At 41.3% G+C, this 22,802-nt stretch overlaps 1 protein-coding gene across 1 annotated transcript; it reads left to right on the forward strand.

Moving 5' to 3' along the window:
• The first annotated feature begins 647 nt into the window (after positions 1-647).
• LOC142660780 (cathepsin D-like) lies at positions 648-19,199 on the forward strand. The gene is made up of 9 exons (XM_075837628.1): positions 648-837; positions 3,774-3,930; positions 4,071-4,194; positions 5,494-5,612; positions 9,785-9,984; positions 11,534-11,656; positions 15,110-15,254; positions 17,502-17,600; positions 18,603-19,199. Exons 1-9 carry the CDS (start codon positions 770-772, stop codon positions 18,762-18,764), a joined length of 1,197 nt encoding a protein of 398 aa, XP_075693743.1. The 5' UTR covers positions 648-769; the 3' UTR covers positions 18,765-19,199.
• The last annotated feature ends 3,603 nt before the right edge of the window (positions 19,200-22,802 follow it).

Below are 22,802 nucleotides of genomic sequence, written 5' to 3' on the forward strand. Positions count from 1 at the left end.
GTTTGGTACCTTGTACATTCCTGGTTTGACTCGGCTCGTTCACCACTCTTGTTGCTCACGGTGTTGCCGTGGGCAACTGCCCCTTTTCCCTTAGCTTCTTTGTACCCTTGTCTGTTTTTTTGTCGTGCACTTATTGAGCGTAGGGACCGTCGCCCAGTTGTACTCCGTCGCCTAGGGCGGGTCGCTGCAAGTAGGCAGGGACTGAGTGGCGGGTAGATTAGGGCTCACTTGTCTGTTTCCCTACCCCCACCATTACAGTACCCTTCGAAAAGTCTTCGAAATCTGATCAGCTAAGTGGCCAAGTAGCTGAATATTGTAGCATTGCTGTCTGTCTATAACCGTTGGGTTGCATATGGTAATGGTACAATGCTTCACTTCATATAGCGGCATCTCTCACGTCTTTACAACAGCTCTTCTGGTGTTATGTCACACTGACACTTGTTCCAACTAAAAATTTGCACCCTATTGAATGAAAGGACTGCACTGTATATAAACTCTAATTCAGACAGCAAGAAGACATTTGTAAGAACAATGACTATGCAGTTGTCCTATAGAGAATAACATTTACATGTTGAGTGCTTTGCAGAACAAACACAACAGTACAAGGAGGATTAGGTGCCTTGTGCCCCCCTCCTCCTGATCACATGATTGCTGGGTCAGCTGACATCTCATGAGATGTCTAAGACTGCTGGGTCATTGCTGACAACAGAAGAAACATAGCGGACATAAGTATATATACAGAACAAAGGTGACAGCAAACCCTGTCACCATGGATGTGTCATTAGTGTGGGCACTGCTGCTTTGTGCCCTTGTCCATCATGGATCAGCGCTCATCAGGTAAGAGATAAGATGCACAGATTATTCTTTAGATATGTGTGTGTATAATCACATTGTAACAATACCGAAACATTGTATTCTGTATATAAACTCATATCCATCTATGTAATATATTTTGTTATTAATATTATTATACACTTTGTTATCATAGGGACTATGTGACTTATAACCAGTGCGATTTCTGACTGTCTGCAAATATTACTGCACCTTACGGGTATAATGTTTAAATGGGTTTCAGAATGCTTAAATTTCTGATCACATCTAGAGCACTTGTTACCAATGCTACATGCCTTTATTCACCTATCTATGCCCATAGGGGCTGTTTTTTTACATAGAGAATATATGATAGCCCACCCTGCAGCAGCGATCCCAATATTAGTGCTTGTGGAGTAAATATTAATACATACTGGAGAATATTTATCAATGCAATTATTCCAGTTTTCTGTACCATGGGGAATGTATTGCATTCTACCATAAAATCCCACGCGGTGGAGCAAGTGTACATCCTAGTAAAGGAGCATATAATCTAGATGTTCTCAGTTATTGGGGCTTTGCGGACAAAAAAACTAATATTATTTAGGTGTCTTATGTATCTATTACCAAAAGTGTACTTCCCGTAGAGTAGTAGACAATAGCTGATATGGGTGGTTCATCCAATATTGAGTAACAGTACATAAATAATTTGTAGTGAATGTGTTGGATACTTCTGGCATTTACCAGTAAAAATAAATCTGTATACTCCGAATTTGCCATCTTAATTAAAGTGAACTCCACTTTACATAGACTTTGGCCCTATGGTCAGCAAATTTAAAGTGGTTGACTAATGAACACAATATGAAATAAGCCGGCACTGTAATGCTTTGGGTGCATTAGTAAATGAAGGCTCATAGAGGGGTCCCAAGACTATACTTTTACCATCTCGTACATTTGTGAGACATCTTCATTACCTTTTTTCTTTCTGTTATTACTTCCGTATTAAGATGTTAGGCTAGACATACATTAAGATCCCACTTGGCTCCCACATAAATATACACAATCAGATCTGTGGAGGGAGCACGTTTCCTGGCACAGGGGGATAGGTATAATCCATTGCCACATAACTCTGGCAGTGTTTATTTCCCTGGAAAACAATGGATTGAGCGGGTTAAAATCCAATCCCATCTGCCATTGGGGACAGTCAGACTAAACACATTAGACTGTTATTTCTCTAATGTAAATGGCCAACTTTAATGACCAAAGCATTACACAATTACAGTGTATACATTATATAGGAAACTGAGTACCTTCTTGGTGGGCAGGTACATTTATTTTCTGGGGCAGGGATATCGAGAGCAGCTTCACCAAACCATGTAATAAAACTCTGTACAGTTATTTTTCTATGCGCATTACACTGTATACATTTCATAGGACCCATGTACAGTATAACAGCTTGTATTGTGGGCCAGAGCTGCATTCACAATTCTGGTGGCTTCATAGCTGAACTCTTCAATTGATCCTTTACACCAGGCACCGTACAGTACTATGATGTAGGAAGATTTAACTGTTACCTGGAAATATTGGTACTTAGCTAAGGCGTTAAAAGGTGTGTCTGTAAAATGCACTGTGCTATTCCTCATCCCCAGGACACATTGTACAGTCTTAGACGCTAATTTGAGACATTTTAGTGTCTCAACTGGAGTGATATGGAAGTAATCTCATACATCATTAATGTTAGTTTTAGATCCAAGCCACTTTGACTGAAAGCCCTGCCAGTAAGACACCGTTACATTTCAGTTCACAAATACAAGGCTCTGCCGACAAATGTTGATACGTACAGCATTTTAATGCATGTTGACTGGCAGAAATAATAAACTGGAATCACACAGCATAACTGATATGTAAAGTGTAAGTCAATGCCACTGACCACTGTAGGTTATGGCATTTTAACACAGGATATGACTACATAGTATGATATAACTGATGTGCTATGTGTATCAGTATGCCAGTAGCTGGCATTAAAATATTTTTGGTTTGAGGTCTACTACTTCGTTGTTTTGCAATACGGATGGAGGTGGAATTGCCCTTTGGATTTCCTCCTTACTTCTTACTGCTGTTGGCATGTTGGTTTTTGCCACCAATGTCAGAGGTTGTTTATGCTTTATATTACCCTGGTTGGTATGTTCATGCTTTTTACGTTAAAAAAAAAAAATGAAAGAAACTAAACCTGATGAACCTATCATAGTTCAATGGGATCCATCAGGACTTGTTGGGATTTGTTTGAAAATGGATCAGTCAAACCTGTCATGACTCATGCAAGGGTGTTGCAGGCTCCAGGGCAATTGATTTCCTGGGGGCCACTTCCCTAGTAACTGAGATATCATGTGTGGCTACATTTAGTTGGTCATACATACTCTATAATTGCTGATAGATTTTACCAATGTTGTCCACAAATACTGTCAATCTAATGTGTATGGGGGCAGCCTGCCACTTAATGTATGTTGTTGGGGAAAACAAGAATCTGGTCTGATCTATTGTTCCTCTAAATATACACTTAAAACTTTTTAGAACTCCTATGTCTTGCCATTGGGGGTGTCTAGAAAGCACTAGAGGGAAGTTGAGGTGGAAGCCTCTAGATGGTGGAGATTCCTGGGCAATTGACCTTTTTTCCCTCTCTATAATCCATATTTGGCCATGCCTAGGGGGATGAGAAAGAATTCAATCTCCAGCATCCAAAAAGGCTTCTTTACTGTAAGAGCTGTGAAGCGTGGAATAGTCCACCTCAGAAATTGGTTATAATAGTCACAGCAAATCTCAAGAGAGGCTTAGATGCTTTATTGAATCATCTAACATCCTTAACCACTAATCTACTCTTAGGACAGCCATACAATACCATAATGATGATATATACACTAAGTCTGTTTTCTAAACTTAAACTCATATCTTCCACTTCAACCCAGAATACCATTAACAAAGTTCACCTCCATCCGTCGGACATTGTCTGAAGCTGTTGGGGATGTGGATAAAATAATTGGAAGTGAAGGATACAAGAAGTATTACCCTGGCTTTCCACCAAATGGAGGTCCTACACCAGAGACACTGAAGAACTATTTGGATGTAAGTCGTGCAGAGCATATGGTGCTGGTTATTCTCTAACACTTTCATTGTCTGCAATGTAAACTTGTGGAATAGCCACTTTTTTACATAAATTTGAAAACGATGGTTCACACCCTCACCTATCCCCTCGCCTCCTTTAGGCTCAGTACTATGGAGAGATTGGCATCGGGACCCCTCCACAGCTCTTCACAGTGGTGTTTGACACAGGTTCTTCTAATCTCTGGGTTCCATCCATCCACTGCTCCCTACTGGACATTGCTTGCTGTGAGTACTTTAAATCCCAGTATATTACAATATATACATTATATGCAATATATTTTACAATATTACAATATATACATTTCTGTAATAAACTGTTAAGTCACGTCACCAGGGATGTCTTTATTATGTGATTGGTGACAACCAATATGGCTGCCATTACCACTAACACAAGCGATGTCAGCCATCTTTTCCAGACTCAAGAAAGGTAAATCAGCCAAGTTTTGCAGTGGTTTCGAGGCTTGTGATTTATCACTGCATAACTAGGCAAATTTGCTTTTCAGTAGTATGAAAAAGCTGGGTGACAATCCATTTGGGAGCAGCCTTTTGCTCCTGACCTTGTGAAATTTCACATTATATTGTAGTTCTGCGCCAGATTGAGACATCTGGATTATCAGATTAAAGGAATTTTACTGTATATGGAACAGTCTGAAAAAGAAACTAAATATCTCATGAGACAATTAATGCATCTTATCAAGTACAGTACATGCCATAAAGTAAGCACTTATGATTTGAGGTTTCCAATTATATTGTCTTGTATGTTAAAGGGGTTTTCTGATCTTATGAAAAACACAGAAAAGTAACTATGTGTGGTCACCAAATGAAGCCACCATAGCTCGGAAGTGGCTAGTTTACATTTTTATTATGTTGCCCTGCTCTGTGCAACACTGTCGTTTTCATTTTGCTAGAGCTTGCTGTGGGTGGAATTACCATGTAAAGGACTACAGTTCCCATACTTCCTCTTCCCTCTCACAGACACTGCCTCTATATCCCGCTGCCAACATGCCCCTCTATTACAAGATGTAAGGTAGTGCTGTAATTACTCATTGTCTGCTTCTGAGCCACATATCGGCTTTTTTGCTTCTAGACTCTACACTATCTGCTACCCAGCATGTGAAACACATCCCTCCAAAGACTGGGAGGAAAGGGGAGAGCAGGGAGCAGTAGAGATAAAACGCATATGTTGTTTGAAGTCCCGTACTACAGGGTGGGGGGAGAGAAGAGATAACCATATATTCAGGGTACAGAACCACACATGTGCAAGAGATAAACACCAGGTCATGTGACTTCATGTAAGACTGGCTTACAGAGGCATTTTAGCTACAGACAGTACATTAGTAGAATTCTAAGATTACTACAGTTAAACCATTTACACATAATATTTAAAGACCAGAAAACCCATTTATTAACATGTCAATAAATTCTAAATTTCATTTAGTTGTTGACAAACAAATATACTGTATATATATATTAGATATAAGTATTAACAATAACCACTTACCTGAGAAGACTCTTCTTTTTTAGTGCTACACCACAAGTATGATTCATCCAAATCCTCCACCTTTGTAAAAAATGGCACAGCTTTCTCCATCCAGTATGGCAGTGGCAGTCTATCTGGGTACCTGAGTCAGGACACTGTGACGGTAATTTCTCAATCAGTCTTGTGCGTGACTTTGTGTGGTTTTATATGGTCTGAGTGTAATGTCCTCTTAAGGTGTATTGTCATCTTATTGGGAAAATGTTGCACAACAATAAGTTTACAATATTTAATTTAAAAAAATAATGTCGAAAAAAGTTAACATCCCTGATAAATTTATATATATGTTATAGCGGTAGCTTAAAGATAACCTGTTGGCTCTTCTGATATGTCTCTTCGTATTCTCCATAAAATAACACTTCTGGAGTATCTTCTCTTAGAACTTGTTCCTCTGTTATTTCTCCTGGAAATGTATGAATAATTTAACAACATTCCTCTTAACAATAAAGTGTGTTGCTGCACAGTCTGGCACTGGACAATGTAGGGACATGTCTTGTTGACAAGGGGAATGGTAACAGTAACACCTCTTAACACTAAGGGTATGTCCACACTCACAATTAAAAACGGCTGAAACTTACGGAGCTGTTTTCAAGGAAAAACAGACTTTGATTTTCAGCCGTTTTTGAAGCAGAAAAAGTTATTTTGAGGTTTTCTTTTTAAGCCGTTTTAAGACCTGTTTTTGAATTGACCCTTTGAAAAACCGCTCCAAAAGCGGCTCAAGAAGTGACATGCTCCCTCTTTTTACTTGGCGTCTTTTACGTGCCTTTTTTAAAACAGCGGCATAAAAAAAAAAATCCCAGTCTGAACATTGATTTTAATGGGAAGCTGTTTGCTGGCGTTTCACTAGCGTTTTTCAAGACATATTTCGAGGCGTTTAGGCCACGAAATACGCCTGAAAACACTGAGTGTGAACATACCCCAACGGTTTTAGTTTTCAATGTATTTATCAGGAGAGCTGACAGGTCCACTTCCTGTCCATGGGCTGTGTCTGGTAATCAACTGGATGGGGTTGAGCTGCACTACCATACACAACCCATAGACAAGAGTGGCGCTGTTTCTGGAAAAAAAATAAGCCTACCCTTTTTTTTTTTATCCTGAAAACCCCTTAAACTCCAAAGGTTAGCTAAACATGTTATATATAAAAATAAACATGAGATCATGACTATATACATTATACATAGGGACAGATTTAGTTATCTACATTTACAAAGGTCCAAACCTGAAAAAAATTCCTACTGACTACTAAATAGCTTTTTGGGAAGTGAAGTCTTTACACAGGCACTGTATATGTGAAGACATGTGTACGTCTATGGCATCTGATTTAGATATAAATAGCTCTCGCAGAATGCAGTGCAGTAGTACAGGGCATGGCATTATAGGATCTACGCAAAGCTTTTACATGTCCATCTGTCTGTCAAGTAGCAACCACCAGAAATCTGAATGTAGCTATGATCTATAATGCAGTCTTTAACCCATTAGTGAGCGCCAATACACCTTTTCACGGCGGTCACTAATGGTATTTATTCATATGCATACGCCTTTTCACGGCGCTGCATCGGAATAAATAAACGTTAACTCTCCCTGCTCTCAGCTGCCTCCGGTAACTGAGGATTGGGAGCAGCCCTGCTCAAACGGACGAGATCGATAAGAGTATCGATCTCGCCAGTTTAACCCCTCAGTTGCTATTGAGTGCCGCATCTGAGTGGTTTTGGAGAGAGGGAGGGAGCGCCCTCTCCCACCCCACCAGCACCCTGAGTAAGATCACAGGGTGTCGGTGGTTTCTATGGCAGCCGGGAGGCCTAATAAAGGCCGCCAGCTCTGCCACTAGTTATACCTGCTAGGTCATGCCAGAGGCATGGCCATAGCAGATTCCTGTCCATTTTACACGGACAGGCAGTAATACACTGCAATACAAAAGTATTGCAGTGCATTATAAAAGCGATTGGAGGATCACATAGTGAAGTCCCCTAGTGAAAAACCCACTTTTTCCCCTTACAAAATGCTTTATTATTTAAAAAAAAGTTACACATATTTGGTATTGCCGCGTCCGTAACGACCCCAAATATAAAGATATTACGTTATGTAACCTGCACGGTGAACACTGTAAAAAATACTTTGCTGTTTTCTGTGAATCCTGCCTTAACAAAAATGTGATAAAAAGTGATCAAAAAGTCGCGTTTACTCCAAAATTGTATCAATAAAAACTACAAGTCGTCCCACAAAAAAAAAAGCCCTCATACAAACTGCATAGGTGGAAAAAATCAAAAGTTATGGCTCATGAAATTTGGAGACACAAAAACAAATAATTTTGAAAAAAATGTGTTTTTACTGTGTAAAAGTGGTAAAACATACAAAATCTATATAAATTTGGTATCATTGCAATTATAACATCCTGCTGAATAAAATTATTGTGTTGTTTATACCACATGGTACACGGTGTAAATTTAGGACGCAAAAAAGTGTGGCGAAATTGCTGTTTTTTTTCTGTTCCCCCCAAAAAAAGTTAATCATTAAATTCTATGTACCCAAAATGGTGCTATTAAAAAATACAACTTGTCCCGCAAAAAAACAAGACCTTATACAGCTATATCGACGCAAAATTAAAAAAGTTATAGCAGTTTGAATGAGACGATGGAAAAACTTAAAAAATAGCTTGGTCATTAAGGCCTAAAATAGGCTGGTCACTAAGGGGTTAAGTCACAATCAGTACAAGTAATATAAAATATTTGGAACGTTACTTTCTGTAGATTACAGTTCAAAATAAACCGTAAAATGATGGTGGCACATATGTGTTGTGTATTCAGCATATGTGCTGGGAGATACCCCGGATGCAAACACTGAACGAGTCCATAGGCCCATATAGACCCAATGGATGCCAAGAGAGTGTCCTTTTGGCATCCATCGGGCAGCTATACATATTGGTATACCATTTTCTTTACTGTATGGGAAAGCGCAGTCTGATTTTAGTTTCCCCTTAAAATATTTACCCTTGAACATTGTTTTGAATTTTACACTAATTGATCCAAAATTCGGTGTAGATTAATTCCCTAATTTATCGTTAGAGCAATTGGATGATATAAGAGCTCCAAATCCCCTATATAATCATAAAGTAAAATGAAGAAATTCTGGCTGCCTGTAGCCACCCCTATGTGGAGCTTACTGCATATTGTCAGGGTGCGAACACAGCAGGGTCAGGCCGCCAATAAACTGTGGTTTTAACAGCAAAATTCGTCACCGCATGTGGGTGTGGTCTTGTCCTTTATACGACATCACATTTGCAAACAGGGGCTGCGGAAAAAATCTGGAGTTCTTCTTTAACATTGATTATGTAGGCGATTTCTATTTAGCTCCCATCACTGTAAAGATTTGTATAGAAATTAAGCAGCACAGCTGTTGTTAAAGTGCAGCTAAACTTTTGACAAACTTATGTCATAGTGACATGTCAGAAGTTTGCATTGGTGGGGGTCTGAGACCCCCACCAATCGCTAGAACGAAGCTGCTGATAGCTCGTGTGAGCGCTCAGCCGCTTCGTGTCTGTTCGGCTTTTTACAGAAATAAATGTATCAGTGTATGGACTCAATAGAAAGTCTATGAGCCCGTACTCCGATACATCGGCTTTCCGGAAAAAGCTTACACGAGCGCTTCAGCTGCTTCATTCTAGCGATTGGTGGGGGCCTCAGTGCTCGGACCCCCACCAATCCAAACTTCTGACATGTCATCATGACATGTCAGAATTTTGTCAAATGTTTAGCTACACTTTAAGGCTTCGTCCACATCTGTGTTGGAGGCTCCGTTCGTAGCCTCCTTCACAGATCCGTTCAAAAATGCTGGCTAAAATAGCGCAATATTCTGTGCTATTTTGTATAAAAAAATGACAGACACCATGGGGATACCCAACGTAGCCCATTAAGTCGATGGGTTTGACCGGGCTCTAATGGTGTCCGTCATGCAACGGTTCCGTCACTTCCGGTACTTTTGTTGGTCTGCTACTATGACGGAGCAGGGCAACGGAAACACTGACGCAGATGTGAACGAAGCCTAAAAACTGTAAATTCACTTTATGGAAGTAAAGTATTATATAAAGGCATAAAAAAAATCTATGAGTGTGTTCTATAGTATAAGGAATAACACATAAGGGTGGGTTCTATAAGCAATCGTTTTTGCCTACAGATGCGCTATGAAGAATTTATTACCCCTCAAATATTAATATTTTCTGAAGCAGTGATATAATTCTCATTCTCATGCATTGTCTTCCTTCTCTCCAACAATTATTCCCAGATTGGCAACCTAGCAGTGAAAGGCCAACTTTTTGGTGAAGCCATCAAGCAGCCAGGAATTACTTTTATAGCAGCAAAGTTTGATGGCATTTTGGGAATGGCTTACCCACGAATCTCTGTGGATGGTGTCCCTCCGGTATTTGACAACATGATGCAGCAGAAGTTGTTGGAGAATGATATTTTCTCCTTTTACCTGAACAGGTAAGAACAATATTCTTATTAGAAAAAAATCTATTTATTTGCAGCAAGAGAGAAGAATTCCTGTGATTGGCTTTGACATCCTACATTCAATTATGTGACTTTGGTTCAACCCAGTGGCATAGCTATAGTGTTGAAAGCCTATTTGTCAGCTGAATATGCCGCCCTAGGTAAGGGCAGCATATTACAGGGACAGGTCTATTCCCCTATTGGCCGAAATGGCCCAAAAAGTTATTGTGCTGTTTGGCTAATAACAGCGATCAAAAAAGTTATAGTTACATTACGAGACCGGAGTTTTCCTAAGGAGAGCAGTACACCCCCCCCCCCCATGCTCCTCTCGGCGGTGATTGACGAGCTGTATGCCCTCCTCTTAAATATAGCGGACTCATGACTGTGAGTCTGGTGTATTCTTTGATCGCTCCAACTAGCAAAAATGGCACAAAAAAATATTGTGCAGTTTGGCTAATAGGAGAACAGACCTGTCCCTGTGATATGCTGCCTTTACCTAGGGCATCATATTGAGGTGACAGATCTCCTTAAAGCTAGTTGAAGTTGAGTATCTACCTCCTCATTGAGTCAATTGTGGCAGTTCTCGTCTTTTCTTTGGAACAAAAAATAAATAAATTGAAAAATAAACACAAATTATGTCTTTATTGAATGCTTGTCATATTAATACAACAGACGTGACCAAGCACCTGTACGAAGTATTTTATGCTGCATAGGGAATACAAGCAGTCAGTCTCTATCCAACATTATGAACCTCCAGATCGACGGCAAGAACCATTATGAACCATTATGAATGTTTCTGCACATTGTCATCTGGCAGCACTGGGGCCCTGGGCTCGATTCTGACCAGGGCCAACATCTAGATGAACTTTGTATAGTCTCCTTGTGATTGTGGGGTACTCCGGTTTCCTTCCACACTACAAGAGGTCAATTGGCTTCCTGTACCATGCCATGGAATATGATGTCGCTATTTAAAGAAATGGTAAATAATTCATAGATATCAGAGGCATACAAAGGTGCAGTATAGGCCCATAGTTGTCCATAGGAACTTCGTTATGGATCTGTACAACACAAGGGCTCATGCATAGAGCAGTCTGCATGGAGGCCATTAGCTGCCTAGTATTGTGCTGCCATACAGGCTCCGTTGGGTGCCGTACAGGATAGAAGCAATGGTCCTAGTGTAGAATACCTTTAAACATATGAAAAACCAAATGAAATTGGAGGCAGTAAAGCCCCATGAACCTCTATGGGATCTCTATCACGGCTAGATACAAGATTGAGTCGTAATACGGGTGTGTGCATGAAGCCTAATATTGCAGTGTGGAACACACAGCTCAGAAAAATCCCACAAAATGATGTCAACTATTACCCATAAAACCTTTTTTGGTGGATTTATATTTACAGCCCTCAGTACAGTAATGTTTGAATGTTACATTGAATTCATTAAAAGAAAGACTCGTAATAACATTATACATGAGTTAATATAACACCTGGCTGTCAGTGAAAACCTAATGTCATTTGCTAAAATGTTCATTTATTTTCCTAGAAACCCAGAATCCCAACCTGGTGGTGAGCTTTTACTGGGGGGCACCGACCCCAAGTATTACACGGGGGACTTTAATTACTTGAATGTCACCCGCAAGGCATATTGGGAAATTCACATGGACCAGTAAGTAGAAAGCAAAGAGCTACTTGTTTGCATATTTTATCTTTTATTTTGTATTCTGTCTAATTATTCTGTGAAAGTCTGCAATCATTTTATGTAATATAGAAAGTTGCATGTAATGTTTTCCTTCTGTTGGAAAAAAGGTAAGCAGAAGGTGAACACAACCCAAACTCTAAGGGTATGTTCACACAGGGCGGATGTAAAAGCACACAGCGTATCCGCCCTGATCGCCGCAGGGAATTCCAATCGAAAACCGCACAAAGCCAGAATTTCTGTTGCAGATAACTGCACGTAAAAAAAAAAAGTTTCATACTTACCCGTAGCCATGGCGACACGCTCCTCTGACGTCCTGCAGACCGGCCTCCTGGGATGATGTTTCATCCCATGTGACCGCTGCAGCCTGTGATTGGCTGCAGGAGTCACATGGGATGAAGCGTCATCCCAGGAGGCCGACATGGACAAAGAAGCACAGAATTATGGGTTGGGTAAGTATAAGATTTTTATTTTTTCTGAGTTGCGATTTTTGCGGTGAAATTGTAGCTTTTCCACTGCAAAAATCGCAACATCTGCTGTTTGTTGCGGGTCTTACCTGCCCATTTAATTCAATGAAGAAAATCTGCAAGAAAAAAGTAACAAATACAATTGACATACTGCGGATTAAAAAATAACGCACGGCAGGTCAATTTCTGAGTGTTTCTTCCGCTTGTCATTTACGCAGAGTGTGGATGGGATTTGTTCAAATCTCATCCTTTCTGCTGCTACTGTATTATGCTGTGGAATTTCCGCAACGAAATCCGTTGCAGAAAATCAGCAGTATTTATGCTACGTGCGAACCCGGCCTATTATAAAAGAAACTGGCTGCAATTGTCTTTTGAGACCGCTGATGGCTCAGTAGAAGCATTTGTTGTCTCAAGCAAGGAGGGAGATTCACTACTGTGGACCATGAGGATTTTTTAGATCCCCATATAGGGGTTTTTCCTGTTTTATGTAAATATCGGTTGTTCATTCCATCTTGGAGGGTTGTGTGATTTTCTAATATACTTTGTATTTTAATTCTTCAGCTTCAAAGACAACATCTTGCAGTTAGGGGGGATTCACACGAGCGTGTATTCGGTCCGTGCGGGCCGCGTGGTTTTCACGCGGCACGCATGGACCAATACAAGTCTATGGGGCAGTACAGACAGTCCGTGCTTTTTGCGCAGCGTTTGTCTGCTCCACAAAAAGCGCGACAGGTTCAATAACTCTGAGTATTTCGCGCATCACGCACCCATTGAAGTCAATGGGTGCGTGAAAACCACGCAGGTTGCACGGATGCACTTCCGTGCGAACCGACTGAAACAGCGCACCAGCTGTCAAAAGGATAAATGTAAACAGAAAAGCACCACGTGCTTTTCTGTTTCCGACCATCCAAACGGAGTGTCTTTGCGATGAGCGAAGCCGGACAAGCGAACCGAACTTCACCGGGTTCGGCCGAACTCGTTTTGGCCGAACCCGGCAAAAAAATTATCGGTACGCGACGTCAGGAGATAGTCACTGTCCATGGTGCTGAAAGAGTTAAACTGTTTCAGCACCATGGACAGTGACTTCCGATCCCAATATACATGAACCTGTAGAAAAAAAACTTACCGCTAACTCCCGGCTTCTTCCTCCAGTCTGACCTCCCGGGATGACAATTCAGTCCAAGTGACAGCTCCAGCCAATCACAGGCCAAGCACAGGCTGCAGCGGTCACATGGACTGGCGCGTCATCCAGGGAGGTGGGGCCCGATGTCGAGAGGCGCGTCACCAAGGACGCGTCACCAAGGAAACGGCCGGGAAGTTCTCGGTAAGTACGAACTTTTTCTTTTTTTTCAACAGGTTTTTCGATAGGATGTGTTCGGCATTCACTGTCGAGGGTGCTGAAAGAGTTAGCTCTTTCAGCACCTTGGACAGTGACGGCCGTCGACTAGCCTCATCTCTATGATGACGGCTGCGCGAAAATCACGCAGCCGCGCATCAGACACGGATGACACACGCAGCTGTCAAATGGTTTTTGCGCGCGCAAAACGCAGCGTTGTTTGCGCGCGCAAAAACGCAACGTCCGTCTGTATCTGCCCTTATTGAATTGAAACAATCCGCTTAAAACCTGTTCTAAATGCTGGTTAGGTATATTATAGTTCTCATTAATAAGGAGCTCTGCACGTGTTTATGAGTTTTGTTTGATATGAGCAGGTTTCACCTTCTGAATTTAAACATGAATGTTTCCATTCACTGACAGCAACCAGAGAAATGAAGAAATTGAACACAAAATATTTCAGAATTTATTATACAAGAAATAAGCTTAATATACATAGACCAGAAGGGCGGCCACTAAATGGCTCTCAAAGTTGCAACTTTTGACGATTGCAGTTAGGGCTAGGGTACAGAGAAGTCAAAAAGGCCCCAGAGACTCACTTACCTCCCTCAGGTAAGGAGGTAAGTTACCCACAAGTATAATGGATCAAGATTAACAAACTTGGAAACCTGGGGCTTGATTACTATTACTATGGCACTGTATAGCCCTATTATTTGGGCAGCATGTGGCTGCATTATTTAGGCACTATCCAACACTTTTATTTGGGCATTATGTGGTACTGTTATTTGAGCACTGTATGGCATTATTTTTTTATGAACTTTTTGGTGGAATTTTTGGAGCACCGTTTACTGCTGCTATTTGGACGTTGTGGTTGTATTATTTGTTCAATATACCATGGTATTATTTGGGCACTCTATTGAGGTATTTTTTGCATACTGTAAAAGAAAGCATTATTTTAACAGTTGATACTGTTATTTGTGCAGTGTAAGACTTCGTTCACATCTGCGTTGGGGTTCCGTCAGAGGTTTCCGTCAGAACAGGACCCTGAACAGACACAAACTGACACAGACGGAAACCATTGATTTCAATGGTGACGGATCCGGTGCCCATGGTTCCAGTTCGTGTCTGTTGTGCACCGGACCCGTCGTTTTGCCGGAAGCAATAGAGAAGCTATAGCATAGTCGACTATGCTATTGCTTCCGTCAAAACGACGGGTCCGGTGCAGAACAGACAAAAACGGGAATCATGGGCACCGGATCCGTCACCATTGAAATCAATGGTGGCGGAAACGGAAACCTCTGGTTTCCGTCGGTGTCAGTTTGTGTCTGCTCAGCGTCCCGTTCTGACAGAAACCTCCAACGGAACATCAGAACGGGACCCCAACGCAGATGTGAACGAAGCCTAAGGAATATTTAGAAGCACCATTGTTATAATTGTACTATTGTATTTGTAAAATATATTGCAGTTGCCCTATTTTCCTGCAGACTGATTTTTGAGTCTGTTTTATGTTCTGGCAAAAGAAATGTAGAGTATTATTTTGAAAAAAATAAATAAAGAAAATGCAATATCAGCTTTGTAAATGCATATGTCTTACTGTGCTTTGTCTTACTTGTATCTCTATAGGTTGGGTGTTGGGGATCAACTCACACTATGTAAAGGTGGCTGTTCAGCCATTGTAGACACTGGGACCTCACTGATCACTGGCCCAAAAGAAGAAGTGACTGCACTACAGAAAGCTATTGGAGCTGTCCCATTAACTCAAGGAGAGGTGAGAGTTTTTCATTAGCGTGTTTTTTAGCTACTACATTTGGCCTCTCAATCCATTTTATAAAATTATGAAGTACACTCGAGAAAAGCCTATTACAAATAAATGAAGAACATAAGCATAAAACACTACAGCGTCTCAATTATTCTTAGAAGTTGTACTGACAGCTCAGAGCAGTGGTGTAACTACTGCTGTAGCAGCTATAGCTGCTACGGGGCCTGTGGTGTGAGGGGGCCCGTGCCGCCCACTGCTGCCCAGTGGCGCCGCTAGCAGCCTCTGTTGCTGCTACAGCGGGAGCGACGCCACAATCAATAGTATCTGCATCCTACAAGCCATGTACAGCCTGCAGCCTATCAGGTGCATGGACAAGCCGGCGTGATGACATCAACTGATCACTACGTGCCTACGCAAGGATCCCGTCGGATCTACAAAGGGTAGGTGGGGGTTGCTATCTACAGGGGGGCTGTATGGCACTATCTACAAGGGAGAGGTGGGGGCGCTATCTACAACGGGGAGCTGTCTGGAACTATCTACAAGGGGTGGCTGTATGGCACTATCTACAAGGTGGGGGGCACTTTCTACAGGGGGCTGTATGGCACTATCTACAGGGGGCTGTATGGCACTATCTACAAGGGGAAGTTGGAGGCACTATATGCAGGGGGGGCACTATTTACAGAGGGGCTGTATGGCACTATACAAGGGGGAGGTGGGGGCACTTTCTACAGGGGGGCTGTATGGCACTATCTACAGAGGGCTGTATGGCACTATCTACAAGGGGGAGATGGGGGGCATGATCTAAAAGGGGGAGGTGGGGGCACTATATACAGGGGGCACTATTTACAGGGGGCTGTATGGCACTATCTACAAGGGGGAGGTGGGTGGCACGATCTACAAGGGGGAGGTGGGGGCACTATATACAGGGGGCACTACTTACAGGGGGCTGTATGGCACTATCTACAGGGGGCTGTATGGCACTATCTGCAAGGGGGAGGTGGAGGCTCTATCTACAGGGGGGCTGTATGGCACTATTTACAGGGGCACCATTTAAAGGGGGCTGTATGGCACTATCTACAGGGAGCACTATTTACAGGGGGCTGTATGGCACTATCTACAATGGGGGCTGTATGGCACTGTCTACAAGGAGGAAGGGTGGCACTATCTACAGGAGGAAGGGTGGCACTATCTACAAGGGGGGTGTGACACTATCTACTGGGGGGCTGTATAGCGCAGTCTACAGGGGGCATGTATTGGACAATCTATGGGGGGCACTATCTAGAGGGGGGGTTATCTATAAGGGGGGCTGTGTGTAGCACCGAGGGGAGGGGGGGGGGCACTCAAAAGTTTGCTATGGGGCCCAGTTTTTTCTAGTTATGACCCTGGCCCTTAGGCTATGTTTACACATTGTTTAGTATTTACACTCCGTATATTCATCGGGGAGTAATCTTGGTGCATGCGCTGTACATGTTCATAGACTCTTTTACGTGTTTTTATGTGTACAATTTTTATTTACGGTATAGGAAAAAGAGCCTTGCCAAGTGTGCCACATGTACATGTGAGGGGATGGGCTGGGTATAGTAGAGGGCCAAATCATAAAGTATATAAAGGTAAAAATTGTCAAGTAGTGATCATTGGGACAAAGAATTTTCAGCAATCCCATTGAAGAAAGCTACAATCAGTCTCTCCCAAATCTGAAATGATTGCCTAATATTAACAACACATAACATTCAGCATCACAGTGAATGGAGATAGACTGTAGGTTTAGGGTCCCTTCAAATTTGCTTTATGTATCGTTATAGGTCATTGAAATCAAACATTATATATATATATATATAGAGATACAGAAAGGCTGGGGAAATGTAGCATTACATGGCGGCCATTGAGATGAATGGCTGTCCATGTGATACATGGATGGGTCTAGCCTGCCAGATCCAGAGACAGTGTTTGTCAGCGGCTCTCCACTCTTGCTCATACAGTGTACCATAGGGGTCCCTATATGATGTCCATATGCCCTAATAGGCACACTATTCCATTCCCCAATTAGAAATAAATGAAGAGGAATGTCATACAAAATACATTTTTATGACTTTTTACAATCACCTCATCTGATACAGACGTCTTCTCTAACTTTGAGAGTGCATCTACTTTACAACAAATCTATTCTGGAAATGAAGTCCCGCAGAACTGCAAACACCTACGTAAGGTAATTCTAAAGACTCTGCAAGTAAAGAAAAAAACTCCTTTGTTTTACAGTATATGGTGCAGTGTGAGATGGTCTCTTCATTACCTGTCATCTCACTGCGCCTTGGAGGGCGAGAATACACCCTGACAGGAGAACAGTACACCCTGAAGGTAAGAAAGTGAGGAAATTTGTGTTTCACCTGATAACTACATAGAGAGAAAGATACAGGAGTGTAGCTATAGGAGGTGCAGAGGCAGAAGTCGCTCCCGGGCCCTGGTGCCTAAGGGGGCCCAAAGACTCTTCTGCCACATGGTGCCCCTAAGGAAGCTGGTTTGTAGACTGGCGATACGCGTGGGGTTCCATTTGCGGTGTTTGTCCAGACCAGACCAGACCTCATATGTTTTCTCTTATTATAACACAGAACTTTTCTTTAGGAAGTTATTTATGCTATTTTGTGTGGAGAGCAACAATTCTTGACATTTTCTGTCTGGTCCCAGCCCTTATTTTTTGGCCATCACCGCAAAAGTGCCTCATTATTTTCTGTGACCCTCACTTGTATTTGTCTTTTCCCCTCTTTGTTTTAATGGTGTTTTAATCTGTATTGTTTGTTTGTATATATATATATAGATTTCTCTTTTTCTATATGTTAATAAAAAAAAAATCTATATTTGTATACAATTTTTGGTGTGCATACCTTTTGGGTGGTCACTTTCTCTGTATCATTAGTCCTGTTAGACGCTGGTTTTGCACCCCAAATTCTAAATTTGCATAGTGGTGCCTGCCATTTCTCTATGGTTCTCCTCTGCCAGATAAGACAAAATCAGTATTATAAATGGTAAGTGGGGGGCCCTGTTACAGCTTTGCATTGCCCCACCCCCCACCGAGCTTTAAATTACGCCTATGGAAAAATGCTGTATTTTCCTGTAAGAATTACAGTAAAATATTTTCCAGTTATTTTTACATAAAAACACTGAAAAAAACACTGGGCCAACCTCAGGCCAACTTTGTTGATTAGACAACTCCTTTAATTTAAAAATGATAGAGCTTCATCTCTCGGATGGGTAAAGATCTTGATGTCCGAATAACCTGAGTTGTTTACGCGTTCCCTCTTGTCTACTATATTTTTAAGAGTCCTAAATATAACTAGTCTAACACTCCTTATATTCTAACAGGTGACGCAAGGAAGCCATACAATCTGCGTGAGTGGCTTCATGGGTCTCGATATTCCCCCTCCAGCTGGACCCCTCTGGATACTGGGAGACGTCTTCATTGGCCAATATTATACAGTTTTTGACCGAGCTAATGATCGTGTTGGGTTTGCTAAAGCCAAGTGATGGAAGTACCCCATAGAATACCAGGAATTTCTGATCTTTCCATCAACTTAATGCAATGAATACCCATCTGGCTAATTGAAAAGCACTTGGTAATATTTCGGTAGCTTGTTTCAGTTGCACCAAATTAGTCTCAGCCATTTAGAATTGACTATCTCCAACCAAATACCGCTGTATCCTATTGATTAGGTGAGGAAATACTAAGTCACTCAATGCCTGGGGACAGCATATGGTACCAGTAATACCTAGCAATAAATTATAGACTTCAGACTTGGGTACAACTAAGAAGTGACTTACTGTATTTTTCACGAGCAACTTAAATTGTTTTGTGGTTGTATCTGTTGTTAACACTACTAGTTATGTGCAGAGAACAAAGAGTTTTTTTGTTTTTCAGGTTGTGTTCCTAATGCATAAGAGGTACATAAATAATAAAAGCTGTGTCCTTTTTATTATTATGAGTGGAAAAATAGAGTGATGTGTCCACTCAGAACCCCCCTTTATTAGCTAGAACCAATGGGATTATGTCCAATGTTGCTTGACTTTAATGGGGCTAAACTTCAATACTTAGACATAGCCCATAGAAAGGGTGGAAATGTTTTTGAAAAAAAGAAGACATTTTAAAGAGGCTCTGTCACCAGATTATAAGTGCCCTGTCTCCTACATAATGTGATTGGCGCTGTAATGTAGATAACAGCGGTTTTTATTTTGAGAAACGATCATTTTTGAGCAAGTTATGAGCTATTTTAGATTTATGCTAATGAGTTTCTTAATGGACAACTGGGCGTGTTTTTACTTTTGACCAACTGGGCGTTGTACAGAGGAGTGTATGACGCTGACCAATCAGTGACCAATCAGAGACCAATCAGTGACCAATCAGCGCCATACACTTCCCATTGTTCCAGCCCAGCTTCTTTCACTGCACAATCATGCTGCGCTGTGGATCATGCTGGGCTGGAACAATGAGAAGTGTAGGACACTGATTGGTCACTGATTGGTCAGCCTCATACACTCCTCTGTACAACACCCAGTTGGTAAAAAGTAAAAACACGCCCAGTTGTCTATTAAGTAAGTCATTAGCATAAATCTAAAATTGCTCATAACTTGCTCAAAAATGATTGTTTTTCAAAATAAAAACCACTGTTGTTATCTACATTACAGCGTCGATCAGATTATGTAGGATATAGGCATTTATAATCTGGTGACAGAGCCTCTTTGAATAGGACCTATGAGCTCTGTTTTAGTAAATCCTTGTATTTCCCATAAAACCACAATTTTTGAGCATCGTTTCTTATTCTTATGGCTTCTTCTGACAATTGAGTGTTACCATTTCTCTTGACAAAGGGGAGGGTTGTGTCCCCAAACTGTTTGAGACTGTGAGCACTGAATGGACAATGGCAGTCTGTGTAGGGACACACCCCAACTGGTAACACCCAATTGTCAGTCTGTTCATAAATTTGTAGGAGGAAAAACAGAGGAACGGTATAACGCCGAGTTCTAAGAAAAGATGCTCCGAACTTGTTATGTTATGGAGAATACGAGTGTTTCCTAATACAGACATGTCGGGAGATCTGACAGGTCCTCTTTAATGTACCTCATACTACCCCTTTAAGCATCATCAATACATTCACCATTGCTCAAAACTCATGAACAATCCTTTGTTGTATTACTTAAGTTCTTCATAATGTTTTTATAGTTGCATTATCTATGCATCTACTGCTATGTTTACTTATGACAATCTTGACTGGTCCAAAATAATTTCCCTGGTAGGAAAACATCTTTAAATTGAAAACTTGAATAATCTAGGACAGTCTGGTTACTAAGCATTGTATTCGTATCAACCAGACTCAGCTGTTTAACTTCAAGGCTGAATTGGCACTGAGCTGCCAGGAGAAAAGCAGGTTAGCAGCAGGCACAAATGCCATTCCCTAAGTAGAATTGTATAGAAATAAAGATGAAAGACTTCCTTAAAGAGGCTCTGTCGCCACATTATAGGTGGCCTATCTTGTACATGATGTGATCGGCGCTGTAATGTAGATAACAGCAGTGTTTTTTATTTAGAAAAACTATCATTTTTGACTGAGTTATGACCTATTTTAGCTTTATCTTAATGAATTTCTCAATGGACAACTGGGCGTGTTTTTACTTTAGACCAAGTGGGCGTTATACAGAGGAGTGTATGACACTGACCAATCAGTGACCATCAGCGTCATACACTTCTCCCCATTCATTTATACTACACATAGCGATATAGCTATATCACTATGTGCAGCCTCATACACACTATAACATTACTGCAGTGTCCTGATAATGAATATACATTCCCTACAGCCAGGACGTGATGTGTATTCAGAATCCTGACACTTCGCTAATACAATCCTGACACTACAGCACAGCAAGCGTAATCTCGCGAGCTTACACTGTAAACTGTCATTTCAAACGAGATTATGCTTCCTGTGCTGTTGTATCGGGATTGAATTAGCGAAGTGTCAGGATTCTGAGTACACATCACGTCCTGGCTGGAGGTAATGTATATTCATTATCAGGACACTGCAGTAATGTTAGTGTTTGTGTATGTGGCTGCACATAGTGATATAGCTATATCGCTATCTGCAGAGTAAATGAATGGAGAGAAGTGTATGACGCTGATTGGTCACTGATTGGTCAGCGTCATACACTCCTCTGTACAACGCCCACTTGGTCATATAGTAAAACACGCCTAGTTGTCCATTGAGAAACTCATTAGCATAAAGCTAATATAGGTCATAACTCCGTCAAAAATTATCGTTTTTTTAAAATAAAAAACACTGCTGTAATCTACATTACAGCGCCGATCACATCATGTACAAGATAGGGCACTTATAATGTGGTGACAGAGCCTCTTTAAATATTACAATGTTTAGGACCTTTCATAATTACCTCAACTACTACAGACTTCCTCTCTAACTCTGGATCCGAGAGTGCATCTATTTGACAATAAACCTATCTAGACAATGAAGTTCATAATGTTTAATGGTTACATTATCTATGCATTTACTGCTATGTTTACCCATCACAATCCTAACTGGTCCAAAACCATTGTGGACCTTCCTATAACAGAAAAAATAAATATTTGAAAGCAGATTGCTATGCACGAGGGCTCATCTGTCCCATAATAAGCCTATATGTGACCAGTGTCCAGGAAAATACTTTTATAACATGTCAATCAGGCATGTAATAAAAGTCAAATCAGTTGGTGGTCTGGCATCTGAACCTTCCACTAATTTCAGGAATGAGGGGGGCCTGTTCCCCATTCTCAGTGGAGATGTGCCCATTCTTGGAGGTTTCCACAACTCCTATTCCTATCAATGGAAAGTGACTCCTCTGCTCTTAGAATACAGAATGGGAGCCACTCCGCCTCACAAAGCTATCAGTGTAAAAAACTGAAATAAAAAAATAAAATATGGTACATTCTGATGATGAGCATATGCTTTCTATGTTCAAACTACCGGAAATGTGTACGTTTTGTTCGGTAAGAAACAATGCCCTTCTTTACTCACTTATATGTGGTGTGCACTTCCCAACATGACCCATTTTACCCAGCATGCAATGTTTCAGCTATAGTGTCCAATTATAATGTTAATTTCATTACATTGGTTTGATCAATGATCACACATTTTCGTACTATTATATTTTTTTATTATTACCAAACTGTATAACATACAATTGGTTTTAGGCCCTGTTCACACAGAGTTTTTTTGCAGGCAGAATTTTGACCAGCCTGCACATTCTTGCAGCGTATTTCGTGGCGATTTTCGCCCGTGGCCATTGAGCACCGTAGGCCAAAAATTCTGCGAAAAATTCTTTCTCTGCCTCTCATTGGTTTCAATGGGAGGTCAGAGGTGGAAACGCAGCAAGAAAGAGCATGCCGCTTTTTTTTACTGCGAGAGGCTAAAATCCGCCGCGAAAAAAAACGCCTCCTTCCCATTGAAATCAATGGGAGGCAGTTTCGGAAGTTTTTTGCCGCTGATTCTGACGCGGATTCCGCGTCAAAATCAACATCAG

This window comes from Rhinoderma darwinii, chromosome 9, assembly GCF_050947455.1.
Source record: "Rhinoderma darwinii isolate aRhiDar2 chromosome 9, aRhiDar2.hap1, whole genome shotgun sequence".
In the NCBI taxonomy this organism is placed as follows: Eukaryota; Metazoa; Chordata; class Amphibia; order Anura; family Rhinodermatidae; genus Rhinoderma; species Rhinoderma darwinii.

Bases quoted from the DNA above. Each gene is read 5' to 3' on its own strand.
- LOC142660780 (XM_075837628.1), top strand. From the start codon at position 770: ATGGATGTGTCATTAGTGTGGGCACTGCTGCTTTGTGCCCTTGTCCAT. The intron at 4,195-5,493 runs GTGAGTACTTTA...CTTCTTTTTTAG, and splicing joins CCTACTGGACATTGCTTGCT to TGCTACACCACAAGTATGAT. The intron at 17,601-18,602 runs GTAAGAAAGTGA...ATATTCTAACAG, and splicing joins GAGAACAGTACACCCTGAAG to GTGACGCAAGGAAGCCATAC.